Source organism: Protopterus annectens, chromosome 4.part0, assembly GCF_019279795.1.
Source record: "Protopterus annectens isolate FY-2018-M chromosome 4.part0, PAN1.0, whole genome shotgun sequence".
In the NCBI taxonomy this organism is placed as follows: Eukaryota; Metazoa; Chordata; order Ceratodontiformes; family Protopteridae; genus Protopterus; species Protopterus annectens.
Genome location: NC_056733.1, coordinates 622,955,501 through 622,974,255, shown reverse-complemented (window position 1 = coordinate 622,974,255; position 18,755 = coordinate 622,955,501). Strand labels below are relative to the sequence as shown.

General features: G+C 43.0%; 1 protein-coding gene across 2 annotated transcripts in view; it reads right to left on the bottom strand.

Moving 5' to 3' along the window:
* PRKAB1 (protein kinase AMP-activated non-catalytic subunit beta 1) overlaps nucleotides 1-18,755 on the bottom strand; it is a 526,130-nt gene that overhangs the window by 376,258 nt on the left and 131,117 nt on the right. For both annotated transcript variants that reach the window (XM_044068580.1, XM_044068581.1), the window contains exon 5: nucleotides 3,450-3,564. In XM_044068580.1, coding sequence (XP_043924515.1) covers nucleotides 3,450-3,564 — 115 coding nt within the window. The remainder of the gene's footprint in view (nucleotides 1-3,449; nucleotides 3,565-18,755) is intronic.

The window sequence follows — 18,755 nt, the reverse complement described above, 5'->3', positions numbered from 1 at the left end:
GAAATTTGTATTCATAAAGTTGAAGTATTCCAAGAACTAAGCCAATGAGAATGAAGATTTTGCCAACAGGGTTGACTGCCAGTAAGAGTATAGAAAATAGACAAGAAGGGATATATAATTTACTGGAGAAAACTGGCAAAGGAACCAATGTATAGGGAGCAAATACCTAGATAGGGAAAGGTAAGAGTGGGAGGAAGCAAAGACTATTTGGCCTGCAGGCTAGAGCCTGCTTTCCCTACCAAGGACTGAGAATACAAGCAAAGAAAAAGATAGAGACTTGCTTTGGTAAAGTTTAGTTGAAAATGCAAAAGCCACTGTTAACAGGGATAATCAGTAAGGCATTTAAAATATTGTACAATGACTAAAAATCAGTCATATGTTTAAGATTGGTGAGCAATTTGCAAGTGAACAAGGGGGGAGAGATATGTATGGCTCCCAAGTATGCAACAAAGACTTAGGATTTTTGCTGGGAAGTACTTGCCTACATATTTTTATACCCCAAGCAGATTTCAAAGAATGTTTCCTTTGGCAGATAGATGCGGAAAAATTGATAACTGGGAACGAGTGTGTAATGGTTTGGCAAATTTTAAAAAATTCTTAGAGTACTCAGAAATGGTTGTAACTATGGAAATGATTCTGGGACACAGGCTCTGAATTGCCCAATATAGTAAGGCAAAAAGTTTAATTCTGTTACTAGAAAATGGAAACCAAAGTCTAAACCAACTGTATTGGAAGTACTGATTATAGTGAGATAAAAAAACTTGGAGATATTTAGAAAAGGGAAAGAAAAAAATACAGAAATGGAAATTGTGGAATGTCCAGGAGTGAAGTTTAATATAAGGCAGGAATTGAATGTATTGCTGGATTGACAGTTGCAAAAAAATGGAATGTACAATGTATGCAAAAGGAAATTTTTTTTCCCTTTTCTGTTGCCTAAAATTACAGCTCAAGACTACTAGGTAGCAGTCCCTAAGTGCACCAATGACCTGTGCCTTGATGGGATCTGGCAGAGAGTCTTCAACCATATCTCCAATGACTACTGGCTACCACCCTACATAATGCACCCACAGCATCACAGCCACACTTAACAGAATGGCTAGACTTAGGTGGCATAATTCCAGCTTCTCACCTCTAATCTTCAATCACCACAGCCTCCTCTTTGAAAAAGGATACATTTGCGAGTTTAAGGCCTTGAAAGACAAAGTAGAAGTGTAGACCTTCTTCCCAGTCATCCAGTGTCTTGCATTTGTCACTGGGAAACTTGTTGTCAGGAACATTAGACTACTTTCTGGCATCCAGGGACATAACCACCACAAAAATCCAGTTGGTGAACCAGCTATTTACAGAAATCCAAAACCCTATAGAACTAGTCAGGCTACCTTTTGAGAAGGGCTAGGAAATAAATCCCAAATCTGTAGTAAAAGCTGTCCAAAGCCATTATGATTAGAGATGCATAGGTAAAGCTCCTTGCATCTTTTTCTGAGCACCAGATAAACTTAAAACCCTCATCTTAGTAGCACTATCACCAATAAGGCTTCCTCTGGTGGTGAAGCAGGGAGCAGGGTATTTTTGGTGTACAAATCCTAGCTGGGGGGGGGGGCAGACATCCTAGATATTCATCCTCCTCAGAGTTAGGGCATCAGGTAGGTTATAACAAAGCCTCCCAGCAGCAGATGTAGATGCTGACAACCTCCATAAATGCCCCTAAGATCACGGACCCTAGCTCACTTAAGTCTGGGAGAGGAAGCAACAGCAAGCAAACAGGGCACCATAAAAGCAGAATACTTTTGCCCTGTCTAATCTTAATAGTGTCCAACGCTGCACAATTCTACTCTTTCATACATACGGCAGCATGTTAATATGGCACAAAGGCAAAATTATCCACTTAAACCCAAAGACAGCACAATCTCTCAAAGCCTCCTGGGTAGGTTGTTAAAACTGATCTCACCATGCTACTTACTGAAAAATCCTAAATAATTTTCAAAACAGGCAGCATAAAATTAGACATTTTAAAATGTCAGATTCCATGACTAGTACAGTCCAAGTCATCTCGAACTAAGCACTTTTGAAATAAATTCTCAGCTCTGTAATATCAGCCTGCAGTCCTCTGATAATGGCTCATCTTTATATGAGCTTTCCTTTACGCTTTACGCTGTGCATTTAAGACCTCCAAAAGGACATACTACCTTCTTGTGACCATCATACCAGAAAAGTTAGCCTTGCCTCAGTGAATCAGTGCCTGCAATGATGATTCAAACCACTTTTTATGGAAATCTGTGCTTGGTCTCTTCAAGAACCATTTCTATACTACACATTTTGATGTTTACAGGAACTTTGCTTATAGTGTTGCAGGAGTATACAGCACATGTAACTTCTAGAAAAGGGTAATGTGCTTAAAAATACATGTCAGTCTACACTCAGAACCAAATGGGCTTTACCAGAATGTAGGACATTCACATCCCGCACTGGACACTCACAGCTACAATACCATAGCAAGACTCACTCTGCCAGAAAAATGCTATTTTACCTTACTGAAAAAAGAAGGGATTTCTTAGTAGTTTGCACACTTTTGTACCTATTTATTAAAATAAACAAAAAACAGCGCTCAGAGTTAAGTTAGCTTATGGTATTCTTGGCACCTTGTTAAGTTGCTTCTGGCCATTACCTTTCACTGCTTTGGCTCATGATTTGCAGCTATAGTGCACCAGCCCCCACTCCCAAAGAAAGTGGTGTGAAATAAACTGTAGTGATGTCACCACAGCAGTAAAGCTAGTCACCTTACAATTCCAACCATCTTCATATTTTCTCCCTGAAGTCTCTCACTGCAAAGTGAAGCAGGAACATTTAAAAGCTATGAAAGCCTTGTATCACAGTAGGTCAATGCCAGCATCAGAGAAGGATCAATACTGCCATAAAAATGGGTGCTAGGCAGAAATGAGGGACATCTAGGAGACCGACGTGTAATCACAAATGGAGCCTGATTTAGGGTGCAAAAAAATACATTTCCTCAAGAGCATTCCCCCTTATTATTGGGTACACAGATCTAAGTAGGTACAAATAAGCAAGGGTGTGGGTGATGCAGCCTGTCATATTCAAGGGGTGCTGTCATGTACATAAGTGAGAGGTTTACTGCTCAGTACTGTAGCGAGTGATTACTACTGAACTGCACTGCTGTCACAGAACCAAAAGACAACTATGAAGAATTGGCCAACCAACAGCTTCACTGGGTGGGCAAAAACCCAAATATGATCGCTGCTACAGCTAGCATCTTATTGTACCCCTTCAGCTCAGCAAATGGATTGAAAAAGCTAGGTGAAAATTGCAGACTACATTTTTCTACCAAAAGGTCAAAAGCTAGCAACTAAAATTTCAAAACTGACTGCACAGTACGCAACTGGAGTAAAAGGTATACACAGCAGGCCACATGTGCCGAATCCAGGAACTCATACCTGACAAGTCAGAGCACTTCTGTGAATCTACCATCAGAGCATCGAAAACTTCAAAGTCAGTTTTCTTCACTGTAATCACATTATTCACGGTCCCGAGCTGGCTGGTCACCACTGGCTAAAAAGGAGAGAAAAAAAAAAATTCAGATTTCTAGCAAAAACCTGCAGCTTACTACTTCCCCTACAATTGTATAGCAAACAATACAGGATTGTTAGCTGAGACACTAAACTAGTCTACAAGGTTTTTCCCTGTCAGTATAAGTGAGAGAATAGAACCCTGTCAGTGTAATATCTACAGTGATATACCTCTAAATCTTCCCATACTACAGATGCGACCTACACTCAAAGTTACATCCACTAAAGTTTTCATGTAATGCTATAGACAAGTATCTGCGAAACTGGTAAGGGTGCACAAAGGTATACTATGAAAAACTGCTCCAATTACAAAACATACGGCTGCATTACTGGGCTGTAGAATACATTTCTTCTCTAATCCCATGTGACACAGGATCAAAGTTCCAAGCTCAAATAAAGTCTTACTGGCCAAGATGCAATACTCATCCCCCTACAATTTGGCAGTTCTAACAAAAGGCAAGGATCACCACTAGTCCCCTAGAACGGGTAATTTAACAGTGCACACAGCTGGTTAAACGGTTCCACAATCCAATTCCAGCATGAAGTGGAAGTCCCAAGTATGAAGAACAGAATTCCTCAGGTGGCCACAGTACCACCTTAGTTTTCCCCAGCAAATGACTGGCTGGGGGGGGGGGGGGACAAAGTTGAAATATCCACTTGCAGATCTTGACCAAGGACAGCCCTGCTGCAGGGATACAACAGGCAAAATAATATAATGGTAGCCCTGTAAAGTTGGGTTTCTGCATTTTGTTGCCTTATATGGAAAAAGTGCTTCATTTTCCATGGATACTTAAGGTTCTTTGGCCTTCTACAATTTAAGGACATCCTCAGAAAATGAGGTGCCCAATATGAACAAGTTTAGATCACCCATGCTGCCAAAGACCATGTTCATCTGAATGCAAAGAACCACACTTTTGTGCAAGATCTATTACAGCTGCACCAGCATGGAGAACCAGTGACATGGGGGTCAAAACTACAATTTTGTTAACAGCAGAATGGAGGTGGGTATACATAAGAGACCACTTCACTGACCGGGCTAATTTGCACAGAAGTCTCATAAAACTTCGTGAGGTGATGGCTGATAATGGACAAAACTAGATCTCCCCCCTTTCCATTCTGTTTTTGGGAAGGTGGCCCTGTTAAGATACCACTCGTGATTGATGGTCAATATTCAGCTGAGGAAAACTGATGTGCAGCTGAGGTTTGTGACGCTGCATGCCAGCCTAAGACCCATCCAAGACAGTAAAATCCAACTACCAGGCTTACGCTACTAGACTGCATAGGGGATACAAATATGTAACCCTGCTTATCTACATGCCACTAAACTGCAGCATCTTCTATGGTCAAGATTAGTGTTCCATGTATCTGCATCTGTTAGGCCATTAAAGCCAGGACTATAGCCAGTAAAGGTTAAAACAAGAGATTTTCTTTATCTGGGGACCCACTGGCTTCAAATATTGTAAGTGTTTGAAATCTGCTCTCCATGCAGCATATCATAACATTTATGGGTGTGTGGTAAGGTAATCCCCACAATGGCTCCCAACTGGGAAGCCTAGCAAGTGCGCTCTAGAATGCATGGGGAGGAGCAGTATTACCTTTTCCAGAGAGGGAATGCTCCCTCTGCAGTGTTTTCAAGCATCACTGCACTTTCTACATGTGGCATTTTTCTGGAGAACCATCACTATGATGGTGATCATGGAGGAACTCTGGCTATCACGTGTTTCCTGTGTATCCCATTTGCCTTTCAAAGATCACTCCACAAGGAACATTTTCCTCCAAGGATCACCAATGCCTGGGTCAGTGATGTACCCAAGGTAGTACATGGGAAGGTTTTGTATAAGCAGAGTGCCAGTCTGGGCTTTGATCTTCATGGAAAACATTTACATTCTCTAGGGAACCCAGAGAAAACCAGATTATGTCAAGATGGTCTTTGAAGGCTCTGAACACAGAAGTACCACTTTGGGCTCAGACTATCTAAGCCTAGTATGAACAAATCTCAAGACATCTCCCTGAACATTCACCAAAAGCACTTCCTACAGAAAATTAAGTCTCTCAGTAAGATGCCCTTAGACGAGAACATGACGATTCTTGAAACATCTATGAAAAACAAGGTAATACAAATTAAAAGTTTGGGTTACCATCTTCATTCTGGTTCCCTGGATGGGGGAAGATTCCCTTTTACTCACTCAAAGGGATGACAGCTTACGTGGAAGGCAGAAAAGGAGCTTGTGAGCTCTGTAACAGTAGATTACACCTTTGATCTCTCAATACTGAACTGCAAGGTTGATATGCAGCACTGTCCTGTGAAGCCTGCTGGTCATATATAACCACTTCTGGGATAAAAACTGTATGAAATCACTACTGTAAACATGAGCCTTTTTGGAAGACTGGTTATAATCATTTTAGTGGTGGGATCTGTGAAGCTTTCCTGATTGTGGTGCCACTTCTACAGCAACAGCTCCCTGGAACAAGACTCATCAAGCATACTACCAAATTCTGGTGTCGTGCAATAGTTATACCAAGAAAGTGAACAGTGCAGCCTAAAGTGAAGTATATGCTGAAGGCACTTTAACCAAACTTAAAAATTCTATTACCAACCCTGTGACTTTCTATAATCTATATATCAAAGATACATTTGTTGTTTGATACAAGATTATAAAATGGTAAAGTTATTTCATGCAGCCTGACATAACAGTGAAAAGTTATCAAAACTCATTTTACATCTCACAGGTTCAGGTACTGTAGCTTTAACCAATACATTTGCAAGCTTAAATATATAAAAAAAAATAAATAAATAAAAAAAAAGTTACACACATCAGAATCTTTCATCATCAACATTAGACTATGAATCTTTCATCAATATTAGACTATGAACTGTTCAGACATTGGTTGTCTGCCACCAAATTCAGGGAGAGATTTAAGAAAATATGGATCAAGTTTTGTGCCTCCATGCTTTAAACTTGGAATGCAAAAAGAACTAACTGAAGAGAAAGTCAGTGATGGATATCCAGTTTTGCTTCCTAAAATAATCTGGAATAACCGAAGTGGAAAGTTGAGATATGCCAGTTGTAATGTGTGCAGGCCTACTACTAGAATGTGCATTAATTCTTGACCGTTATTTATCACTTGTGATGAGAAATCCTGGAATGTTACAGAACGGCAGTAAAATGGGTTTGTTTTGCACTTTACATGTTTGGGAAATAAAATAAAATGCAGCATGAAACTAGTTTTACTACCAGTGTTTATGCTACAGTGCAATGAAAAAAGTATTTGTTTCCTTTCCGATTTTTTTTTTGCACGTTTGTCACACACAAATGTTTCATATCAAACAAATTTAAATATTAGACAAAGATAACCCAAGTAAACACAAAATGCAGTTAAGTGAGGATTATATTCAAGGAAATAAATACCCAAACCTACATGGCTCTGAAAAAATAAATTGCCCCTAAACCCAATAACTGGTTGTGCCACCCTTAGCAGCAGCAGCAACTGCAATCAAGCGTTTGCAATAACTGGCAATAGAGAGTCTTTCACATCACCGTTTAGGAATTTTGGCCCACTCTTTGGAGAATGGTTTTAATTCAACCATATTGGAGGGTTTCCAAGCATAAAGAACCACCTTTTTAAAGGTCATGTCACAGCATCTCAATTGAATTAAAGCCCGGACGTTTGACTAGGCCACTCCAAAACCTTAAGTTTTTTCAAGCCATTCAGAGGTGGACTTTGTGTGCTATGGAACATTGTCCTGCTGAAGAACCCAAGTGCGCATCAGCTTGAGTTCACAAACCGACGGCCGGACACTCTCATTCAGGATTTTTTGGTACAGAGCAGAATTCATGGTTCCATCAGTCACAGCAAGTCGCCCGGGTCCATAAGCAGCAAAAGCAGTCCCAGACCACCACACTACCACCACCATGTTTGACTGTTGTCATGATGTTCTTTTTTCTGAAATGCTGCGTTACTTTTACACTAGATGTAATGGGACGCACACCTTCCAGAAAGTTCAACTTTAGTTTAGTCAGTCCACAGAACACTTTCCACAGAATACTTTCCCAGAAGTCTTGGGGATCAAGATTTTTTTTTTTGGCAAAAGTGAGACTAGCCTTTATGTTCTTTTGGGTCAGCAGTGGTGGTCTTTGAACTCTGCCATGCATGCCAATTTTGCCCAGTCTCTTTCTTATGGCCGAGTCATGAACACTGATCTTAATTGATGCAAGTGAGGCCTGCAGTTCTTTAGATGCTGTTCTGGGTTCTTTTGTGACCTCTTGGACGAGTCGTCACTGCACACGAGGTAATTTTTGTAGGCTGGCCACTCCTGGGAAGTGGCACCAATGTTCCAGGTTTTCTCTATTTGTGGAGAATGGCTCTCACCATGGTTCGCTGGAGTCCCAAAGCTTTAGAAATGGCTTTGTAACCTTTTCCAGACTGATAGAAGTCAATTACTTTGTTTCTCATCTGTTACGGAATTTTAGATCGCGGCATGATGTCTTCTTTTTTGGGATCTTTTGGGATCTTTTGGCCTTCTTCACGTTGACAGGTTCCATTTAAGTGATTTCTTTACTCAACAGGTCTGGCAGTAATCAGGCCTGGGTGTGGCCAAGTCATTTTCCCCAAACATGTGACCAAGCACAGTTACTTCAAAGGGGAGGGGGCAATTACTTTTTCTCACAGGGCCATGTAGGTTTGGACAGTTTTTCCTTAAATAAAATCATTTAAAAATGCATTTTGTGTTTACTTAGGTTATCTTTGTCTAATATTTAAATTTAGCACAATAATTTAACAAAACAGGAGACTGCCAAGGAATCTGGTAAACGCTTTGTCCCAACGAAAAACAGTATGTAAAACAAGTCATAAACATGGGAAAAAGCGAAGCAGGATAAAATGTGTAGTCACAATTGAAGTGAAGGTAGATCCAAATAATCCCAAAATTCCAGTGCAAGTCGAATAAAACTTATTCAAGGGTGTCCAGACATTTTATATGCATTCCAGGTGCTCTGGTTTCCTCCTACACCTCAGACATGCAGTAGGTGGACTAGGCATTCTAAATTGGCTGCAGGCGAGTGCGCGCACAAGTGGTACGAACTATCATAGCAGGGATAGCCATCCGGCAGTCTAAGCCTTGGCTCCAGATGATTATCACTGCAAAGTGACTCTGACCCCATGTGCAAAATGGGAAAGGGGTTGAAGATGGATCAGTAGAACATTTACCATTATGGCAAGTTCTTACAACTGTAATGCGTCCAGATTGAAACCACTGCTGCAGTATTCCTGACATATGCTTGATTCAGACCTGATGGAGGTAGGAGAAAGGTGTTTGGCTAATGAGTAGAGGAGTTGTTTAGCAGTCCAGAAGGGACAGACTGCACAAAAACAGCCCTAAACCTGGAGAAGGCACTGATTTTGTAGCGTTTGATGAACGTGTGCACAGAAGACCAAGCAACAGCTTCCAAGACAGACCAGGCATCCACTCCTTTTGTTAAACGTCTCTGAAGAAGCCACTGCCCTAGTGGAATGAACTTTTGGGCAAGAGGGCAAGGACTTGCCATAGTGAGAAAGTACAGTTTTGTACCTACCATAAAATGTAGATGTCCGATAGGTATGCATCTGCAGTCATAACATATGGGTTGTCCTGCCTCAGGCAGCCCTTCGGTCGGCCGGATTCCAAAGTCTGGGTCTGGCCTCGGCTGATGTCGCACTTTCCCAGACGTCAGAGCTTCTGGGGTATAAAGGCATCAGCAGACGCCATTTTCCTCAGTGTTTCTTGCCCCAGATGCCAGGTGCCCTCTAGGAAGGCTAAATTTGGATAAATGCTGAAAAGTTCCAAACAGTAGCAAAATATATATACAAACAAATACACCATAATAGATTCCCCCAGCTAGGTGAAAGAGGGGTAAGCACCCTAGGAAGGAGGGTGGGTAATCCTGACTGCAGATGCATACCTATCGGACATCTACATTTATGGTAGGTAGATAACTGTACTATGTCCTTCAAGGATGCATCTGCAGTCATAACATATGGGTAGAATACCATAGCCAAACTGGGGGAGGAGGTACTAAGAAGGATGGCGTAGTTGGGATCCCCTGCAGAACTGCAGTTGCAAACCCTGCTCGGGATCTGGAGTAAAAAGGTAGATTATAATGCTTGGCAAATGTATGCACGGAGCTCCAAGTAGCAGTTTCTAAAATGTCCTTGGTAGCCACCCCTCGTAGAAAAGCTGTAGTGGTGGCTGTGGCCCTTGTGGAATGAGGCCTGATATTTTCAGGAGCTGTCTTTCCATGAAAGGAGTAGCAAAAGCGAATGCAATTTCCTATCCATTTTGAAATTGTCTGTTTGGAAATTGCTCTTCCTTGCACCCCCGTTGCATATGCTACAAAAAGTTGGTCAGTTTTTCTGTTGGTTTTAGTTCTGTCCAGATAGTAGCGTAGTTGTCTGTGTATATCCAAGGTGTGCAAAAGTTTCTCCTTTGTTCTGTGGGTTAGGGAAGAACGTAGGCAAATGAATGGCTTGGTTCAAGGATACCCTGGATACCACCTTTGGCATGAAAGTAGGATTGGTTCTCAGTGACACTATCCTGGTGGAAAATAAGAAAAGGCTGCACTGCCATTAATGCCTGTAACTCGGATACTCTTCTTGCTGAAGTGATTGCCAGTAGGAAAGCAGTTTTCCAAGATAAAAACTGTATGTCTGCTGATGCTGCTGGTTCAAAAGGAGGTAGTGTCAATTTTTCCAGCACAAAATTGAGATCCCATGCAGGTAGAGGGGGTCTCCTTGGAGGTTTAACATTTTTGATCCCTCTCAAAAATTGTCTGAGAAGAGGGTGCGAGAAGATAGGGGGATCCATATTGTATTCTGCCAAAATTGCTGAAGCATGGATCTTAATGGAAGAATAAGACAGTCCATTGTGGAACAGTTCTGCTAAGTATTCTAGGATGTGTGCTATGTTTGCCACTGTGACATCTGTTCCCTTTGCTGTGCTCCAAATGAGGAATCTCTTCCATTTTGCTGAGTATGTTTTCCTTGTGGAAGGTCTGCGAGCCTCCAGGATAATGTCCTTGACCCTCGGAGATAAAACGGTTTGGTTTTAAAGAAATTTCCAGGCTGTTAGTTGCAATGTTTTCAAGTTTGGATGCAGGGTCTTGAAATTGTTCTGCGTTAGAAGAAGAGGCCATAGGGGTAGGCGCCATGAGTTCGCCTGAGACATGCTTCTCAGTAGCGGATACCAGTGTTGTCTGGCTTGTGGGTGGTATGTCCCTGAGCAGAATTTCTTCATTTGGTGGTTGAGTGGGGAGGCGAACAGATCTCTGGCATTCCCCATTTCTTTGTTATGAGTTTGAAGATGTCTGGATGCAGCATCCATTCGTGAGCATCCGTGGTAGTTCTGCTTAAGCTGTCTGCTAGTGAATTCTCTTTTCCTGGTACAAATTTGGCCTGTAGCTGGATATTGAGATTCAGGCATAGGTTCCACAGGTTCATTGCCATCCAGCATAGAGGGTGTGCCTCCCTGTTTATGTACCACATGACCGTGGTGTTGTCTGTCCTTATCAACAGATGTCCTTGCTGGAGGAATGGTTTGAATGTCTCTATTGCATGCTTCACTGCCAGCATCTCCTTTTGGTTTATGTGCATGCTTAGCTGTCCTTGAGGCCATAGGCCTTGGATACATTTGTCCTCCATGTGTGCTCCCCATCCTAGATCTGAGGCGTCCGTGGTGATGGTCTGCCTTTGTTTTGGTTTGTTGAAAAGCAACCCTCTGTTGGACTGGCAGGCCTGAGCCCACCACAGGAATTCCTTTTGAAGGCATGGAATGATTGGTATCATGTTTTTTTAAGACTGTGTTGAGACCATACATTCCTTAGGTACCATTGTAATTTCCTCATATGCAGCCTGGCATGCGGGATCAAGATTATGCAGGATGCCATGTAACCCAGGGCCTGCAGGACTTTCCTTGCAGTAAGCTGAGTTTGTCTTGTCAAAGTCATGAAATAATCTGGAAGTTGTTTTTGTTTTTCTTCTGTGAGAAAAGCCATCCGAGTGATTGTGTCCAGATCCGCACTCAAAAAGGTTATCCTTTGGGATGGCACTAGTCTTGACTTTTGGATGTTGACTGTGTATCCCAAGGCCTGTAGCAGGTGTATGGACATAGGCCAAGTCCTTTAACAATTTTGTCTTGTTGTCTGCTTGTATTAGGCAGTCGTCCAGGTATGGGTAAATTTGTATTCCCTGAAGTTTTGTATTCCCTGAAGTCTGCAATGTGCAATTACTGATGCCAGGCATTTCGTGAATACTCTGGGCGCAGTAGATAAGCCAAAGGGCAATGCTGAGAATTGATAATGCTCTGATCCTGCAAGAAATCTGAGGTGTCTTCTGCAATCTGGTCGGATAGGGACGTGCAAGTATGCCTCCTTGAGATAGAGTCACCAGCCAAGACTCCTTGCCCAACATGGGAAGAAGTTGCTGTAGGGTCAGCATTTTGAATTTTGGCACAATGAGAAATGTGTTCAGTGCGGACAAGTCGAGAATAGGCCTCCATTGGTTTTCTTTTCTTGGTACAAGGAATAGTCTGGAGTAAAATCCTTGGCCTTGTTCCATAGATGGTACCCTTTCTATCGCTTTCATCTGAAGTAAATTGTTGATTTGTCTTAAAGCCTCTGCCTTCTGGTTTGGTGGAAGGTTTGGCATTCCGCTTCTTTTTGGTAAAGTGTGGAAGTGAAACCTGTATCCTTTGTCTGTTTGCAATGTCCATGTGTCCTTTGTAATGCAATGCCAGTTTTTTGAGAATAAAGCCAACTTTCCGCCCAAAGGAGCTTCCAGTTGATCCCTGGTAGGCGGAATCAGAGTCGTCATTGTGTCTGTCCTGTGGTAGTAGTTGTAGTTGCAGCTGTGGCACTACTCCTCTGGTTGGCAGGCTGCCACTGACAGCCCCTGTAGGCACCCTTTGATTGACCTCTGCCTCTAGGGCGTCTATTCCTGCCCCTTTGTGCTCTGGAGGTGTCTGGAAAGGACCAATTCTTTGTAGGCCAGTTTCTGCTGAACCTCTGAGGTTGGACCTGCAGAAATTCCTTTACTGTTTGCACAGATTTTGCTTTTTCTTCCACTTTTAGAATCTCCTGTGCAGGGGAGCCAAATAAATTTTGTTTCTCCATTGGAGCATCAAGGAGTTTAGCCTTGACATGGTCTGGCAAGGATTGCTCTTTTAGCCAGGCATGCCTACGAATTACTGCCCCAGTCATAGCTGATCTAAATGAAGCCTCCAGTGCATCATAGCCACATTTTAAGAAATGATTACTGACCTGCTGAGAGTTGTGCACCAAATCCTGAAGGGATTTACGGTCTAAAGGTTCAGGAGAAGAAAGATTCTTATTCAGCTGGTCTAACAAAAATTCTTGGTACTGTATCATATGAAATTGACAGTTTAATGCCCTGGCAGAAAGAGTAGCAGAAGTATAAACCTTTTTACCCCATCTCTCTAATGCTCTAGACTCGCTTTCAGAGGGTAGGGGATTTTTGGCAGTAGCAGCTGCAACCCCTTTTGGGCCCTGAGAAATAGTTTCTGGGTCTGCAGCATGGGCTTTATAGAGGTGGAAGTGAGAGTCCGGGACCCTGTACTATCCGTCAGGTTTGGCAGGGGCCGGGGGAAGAGAATCAGGGGCAGAACTGACATCATTGTACACATCATCAATTACAGTTAGAACAGGTGGTATGGCTAAGGGCCTATGCTGGGGCAAGTGCAAAAATGTCCTTAATCTTTTTCTAGAATCAGAAAAATCCTGACCCTGCCATTGAAAGTGCTCCCTCATGGAGTGAAAAGTTTCCCCCGAAGGAAAATTCTTCAGGTGGGGAGGCCGAAGGAATAGAATCTTCGGCATCTGAATCCTCATAAGGTGAGTAGGCCCCTTCCTGTTGGTCTGAATGATCAGATCCATCCGTGGAGTAATCAGAGGAATCAGTCCTGGGGCTTTTGTCTGGTGGAGGTTGGGAGGCCCTGTCTGGGGGAGGTTGGGAACCCCTAATTAAGGATATAAGGTCCTCAGCAAGACTGAGAATCTGTGAACTTGAGGAAGGCCTCAGAGAAGTAGATTTGGCAGGCAAAACTTTTGAAAGTTTGGCAGCTTTAGCCCTGAGAAGGCCTTAATAGACATAGAAGCTGGGGCCTAGCTGCCCCACGTGCAGGAGTAGTAATGTCCAAAGGAATGGTGTCGGACAATTCTTGAGCACTAGCTTCGGTAGGGATATCTGTAGCAGACTCAGCCGGGGCCTCTCCGGCCTCGGTTGAGGAGGTATGGTTTCGGTCGTAAGAACAGAGGACTCTGTTTCAGCCGAAACAGAGACACTCGCGGTAGGCCTAGCCGTGGTTTCAGCCGAAACCGCTGGCCGCGAGTGTCGGTCCTTTTCCTTGCGTTTTTTGGCCATATGCAAAGTCGGAGTCTCAGACGGCATTTTATATGCAAAATCAGTTCCAAAAAATTCTTCTGCAAACTCCGACCGACGTCTAAGAGTCGGTCGGTTGAAGGAGGCACAGGCTAAACAAGCTGATACGTCCTGGTCTGGGCCTAAGCAAGGAAGGCAGCAAGAATGGAAATCCTTATGAGGTATTTGCTTCCCACAAGTTAAACAATTATTTACTTTGACATCGGCTGAGGCAAGAAAGAGTCCCCAACGGGGTACTAAAGCTTCGGTAGCTGAAATCTCTGGATCTGGCCGACCGGCACTTGCGAACAGCTTCTGCTTCGGGCACCGCGCGGCAAGAAAGACTGAGGAAAATGGCGTTGGCTGATGCCTTTATACCCCAGAAGCTCTGACGTCGGGGAAAGTGCGACATCAGCAGAGGCCAGACCCAGACTTTGGAATCCGGCCAACCGAAGGGCTGCCTGAGGCAGGACAACCCATATGTTATGACTGCAGATGCATCCTTGAAGGACATCAGCAGGAGGAGATGGCCTTTGAAGGTCAAAGTTGCAATAGTTTGGAGACTGACTGGTCAGACTTTGGGCTCAAATGTAAACAGCTGGCTGGTCTTTCTGAAGGATTTAATTTTGTTCATATAAAACCTCAGTTGTCTGCGAATGCTCAAAGAATGTAAAAAAATTTACCCCTTATTTTATGGGGGGGGGGGTGAGAAGGTGAATAGCCTGATTGAGGGACAGCTCATTCACTACCTTAGGCATGATTGATTAGCCTTGATAATCACCCAGTCTTGCTATAAAAAAGAAATCTAATCACATATGACATAAGCAGTCTTATAAATTAATGCAGCTAAAATTATGTCAATATGGTTTACTTACATCAGTTATAATCCAGTGTCGCACAGCTCATTCAAATGCTGCCTTTTAAAAACTGTTCCTCCTCTGCATGTACTGTTCCCACAATTCCCATTTTTCTATGTAATTTGCTCCTACCCTTGTATAAATATCCCAATTCCAGTTTCATCTGAGATGGCTTGGTGGTAAATTGCTATGGCTATTGTGTGCAGGGTCCTAGGTTCAAGAATTGCAAGAGCTGATTATTGGGGTTGGGAGGGTGGCCTAATGGTGAAGGTGTTTGCCTTACAAACACAAAGTGCATGAGTCTCAGAAGGGATAATTGGCTAGGCTTAAAATGGCTCGCAAGGGCAGTTAGCCTAGTACTAACCTATGAATCTATTATATTCACTACTTCTAGTACACTTGTTTTAGACAGACTTACATTTTCTAGTAACTTGGCAGCCACCATAATTAGACTCGGCAAGGCCTTACTATGTCTTAATTTCAATTCTGAATCATAGGTCATCTCCTTACTTAAAATTTGCTTACCCAGTATGATCGAACAGTCTGCAGGGAGTCTAAAATCTACCAACTCTTACACTCACACAAAATAGGTTCCCCCAATTACCTCTTTCATCATACCTCCAACATTTGCAGTCTACCAGAGGAATTTTTTTCTCGTGTTTTTAGGTATAAAAATACCTATGTAAACACTTCAAAGATCCCATCATCTAGACTTTGTTGCATATTTGGGAGACATGCATATATCCCCCATTGTTACTTTTGTGAATTGCTTATCCAGTCTCTTCCATTGTTACTTTTGTGAATTGCTTATCCAGTCTCTTCCCAAACCTAACCTTCTGATCGATTCTTAGTTATAATGCAATATTTTGTATGCTGCAATTATTCCTTTAAGAGCAGCTTCTGCTCTAGATTCTACTAAAAACTCTACCAGTGCTGGTCTCACTTATGACCCTCCCATTTCTTCTCTTTGCCTATATTCAGATACCAATCCTTGGCAGGTAAGGCAATCTCTAGTCTGCCATACAAAGCTTCTTACCATTTTATTACCTTTCCCCCTCATAGGTTTGTGCCCAATACCATGGTTATTTTGCCAGTTTTCTCCAATTCCAGCCCCCTATTGTCTACATCCCTACTTGCAGTCACCCCATCAGCAGAATCTCCCGTCGACTCGTGCGTTGTCTTAGCTCTTAGGATGCTTTCTGCTAATTTACATTTTGTATGGTTATTCTCCTTAACTATTTACATTCAAAATCCCAGTCCCTCCTTGTTTATTCAGCTTCTCCCTAGTTTCATCATACCCTTCTACTTTGAATTATAGGTTTCTGTTTGTGCTATGTAAAGAAGCCCAACTGTGTAGCTCTGAAATACCCCTTCAATTTGGGTAAATTGAATCAACCTGTCCTTATGGAAAAGAAATTGCCATGATATAGTTTAAACACAAAACTCTAAGCAGAGGCAAGAGACAATAGAACAGACCCCCCCCCCCACAAAGTGCAGTTTAAAGTGGCAGAAGAGGCTTGTTCATAGGGAGGTAATGTACGCTTTTCCAGTACAAAACTGAGATCCCAGTGAGGACAGATTTGTTTCCTTGGCGGGTTAAGATGCAGGATTCACCTCAGGAAAAGCTTGACCGCTGCTCTGGCTATAGGCATGGAGTGGAAAGACAGACAGGCATTGATGGCAGACAGGTGAGTTTTGCTAGAGTAAGCTAAGCCTGAATTTAGTACTGGAGGACAGCAGGTAACGGATAAGTGGGTCCTGACTTCCAGCATTAAGCATCTCTATTTAGCTGTGTGACATTTTCTCGTAGAGTCTCTCCTGGCCTCCTGTAGGACTTGAACCTCTTCAGAGAACAGGTGCTTTTGAGGGATTAGAATCTTATACACACAGGCAGACTGAGGGTGGAGAAGCAATCCTTTTGTTAGAGTGATAAGGTCCAGTTGTAGAGATTTTCATGTACTCTCCCTTTGTCAGGGGAAACTAATATCTTGGCCAGAAGATGGGCAGTAAAAGGACCTTTGGTGCTTCCTGTACATCTTTAGAAGGCTTTATGGAAAATGAGGTAGTAGAGGGAAGGCACAGAGGAACCTCCCTGTCCAATGGTAGGAAAAGGAATCCATCCTCCAGGCCAAGAGACAAGGTTCCCTGGTGCACAACTGGGAGATCTAATGGCTGGTGATTGCAAAAGTTCTATCTGTGGTGTCCCCCACTGATGACCGATTGCCAGAAGACCATTCTGTACAGGATCCATTTGTGAGGTCCCTCCAAGGAGCAGCTTAAGTATGCCTTGTCCTGTGAGGGAATGTGGCTGTGGGGATTATGCCCATTTGGATGGGCAAGTTCCATACCTCCTATATTAACCTGCACAATTGGCAAGATCTGGTGCATCCCTGTTTATGTTCCACATGGCTATGGTGTTGGCCATACACTAGGAGTGGTCTGGGTTTCCATAAGTGGGAGGTGATCTGCAGTGCTTGCAGAAGAGCCCTCATTTTCTTAATACAGGTGTATCCCTTCAGTAATGGTGGTTGTAATTTGCCCAGTACCTGGTGTGATCGCATTAATGTTAACCATGCTTAGTCTGAGGCATAGTGTGAATTTCTTGCAGAAGGGGGTGTGAAGGAAGTCTGTTTGAGATTACTTGTTCCTTCCACCAAAGTAGCGCTTTAGGGGAAAAAGATAAGAGTCTCCAAGGAATGGGAATGCTGGGACCACATAGATTTTTAGATACCATTGAATTTTCCTCATGTGAAGTCTGGCTAGAGGAAGCACTGTAATGGTAGCCGTCATGAAACCCAAAGTTCGTAAGACCTCACTTGCAATGCAAAGAGTTAGAGGCGAGATCTAGGAAGAATGTGGACAAACTCGTAACCTTCTCCTGAGGGAGGAAGGCATTCATTTTTTGGTGTCCGATCTGCAACCCAGGAAAACTAGGTCCTGTGTAGGAACCATGTGGGATTTTTTTTGTAGTAGACTGCGAATCCCAGATTTGTCCTAAGTTGGAGAGAAGTCTGGGTGGAGAAGGATGACCCGGAGAGAGAACTTTGAGCAACAGGTCATCCAGGTAAAAAAAAAAAAAAAAAAGATATGGATTCCCTGAGTGCTGCAGAATGCCACCACTGGTGCCAGACATTCCACAGCACCAAGTGTGTTCAAAGACCAAGACAGAGCATTAAATTGAAAGTATGATGAGCTAGAGAAAAACCTGAGGAATTTCTCCAAAGAAAAAAAAAAATTTGTAGGTGGGCATCCTTCAGTTCTAGGGATATCTAGGAAGGCCAGAGGGAGAATTAAAGGCAAGTTCTGAAAGTTGATTTCCAATTGTGTTTAGAAGAGGAAGGTCTACGATGGGCTTCCATTATCCTTTCCTCGGCACCGGAAAGATTCTGGAGTAGAGGCCTTTCCCCATATAGTCTTAGGACTTGTTTGATGGTGCCCCAATTTAGGTTGCCTTGAACAGGAGAGGGAGAGTGTAGACAAAGCTAGTTGTCAGGAGATGTGGCATACCTTTCGGGGGGGGGGGATGTCTTCCCAGGACATGGCAAACCCCCATCTTTGATGCATAGAACCCATTTGTCTGTGGTAACAGAGTCCTACAGGACCCTCAAATGTACAGCGATATTGAGGGAAGGAAGGTAAGGGGACTGTGGGTAAGGAAGGAGTACTGCAAAGGTAGTCCTAGATTTACACTTCCCTGGGAGGTCTGTCACAGTACCTTAGTTTCAGAGTCAGAGTTGTCTTAGGGTCCCCTCAGAGGAAGGATGTAGACTTAGATGGGTAGTTCCTATGGTATCTAGGAACTGAAGGATAATCTGCCCGCAGTCTTTTCCGTCTTACCTTGGTCTGGGAGTTTTGAATAGACTGAGCCTGGGAACCAAACAAAACTGTCCATGGGGAAAAATTGAGAGAG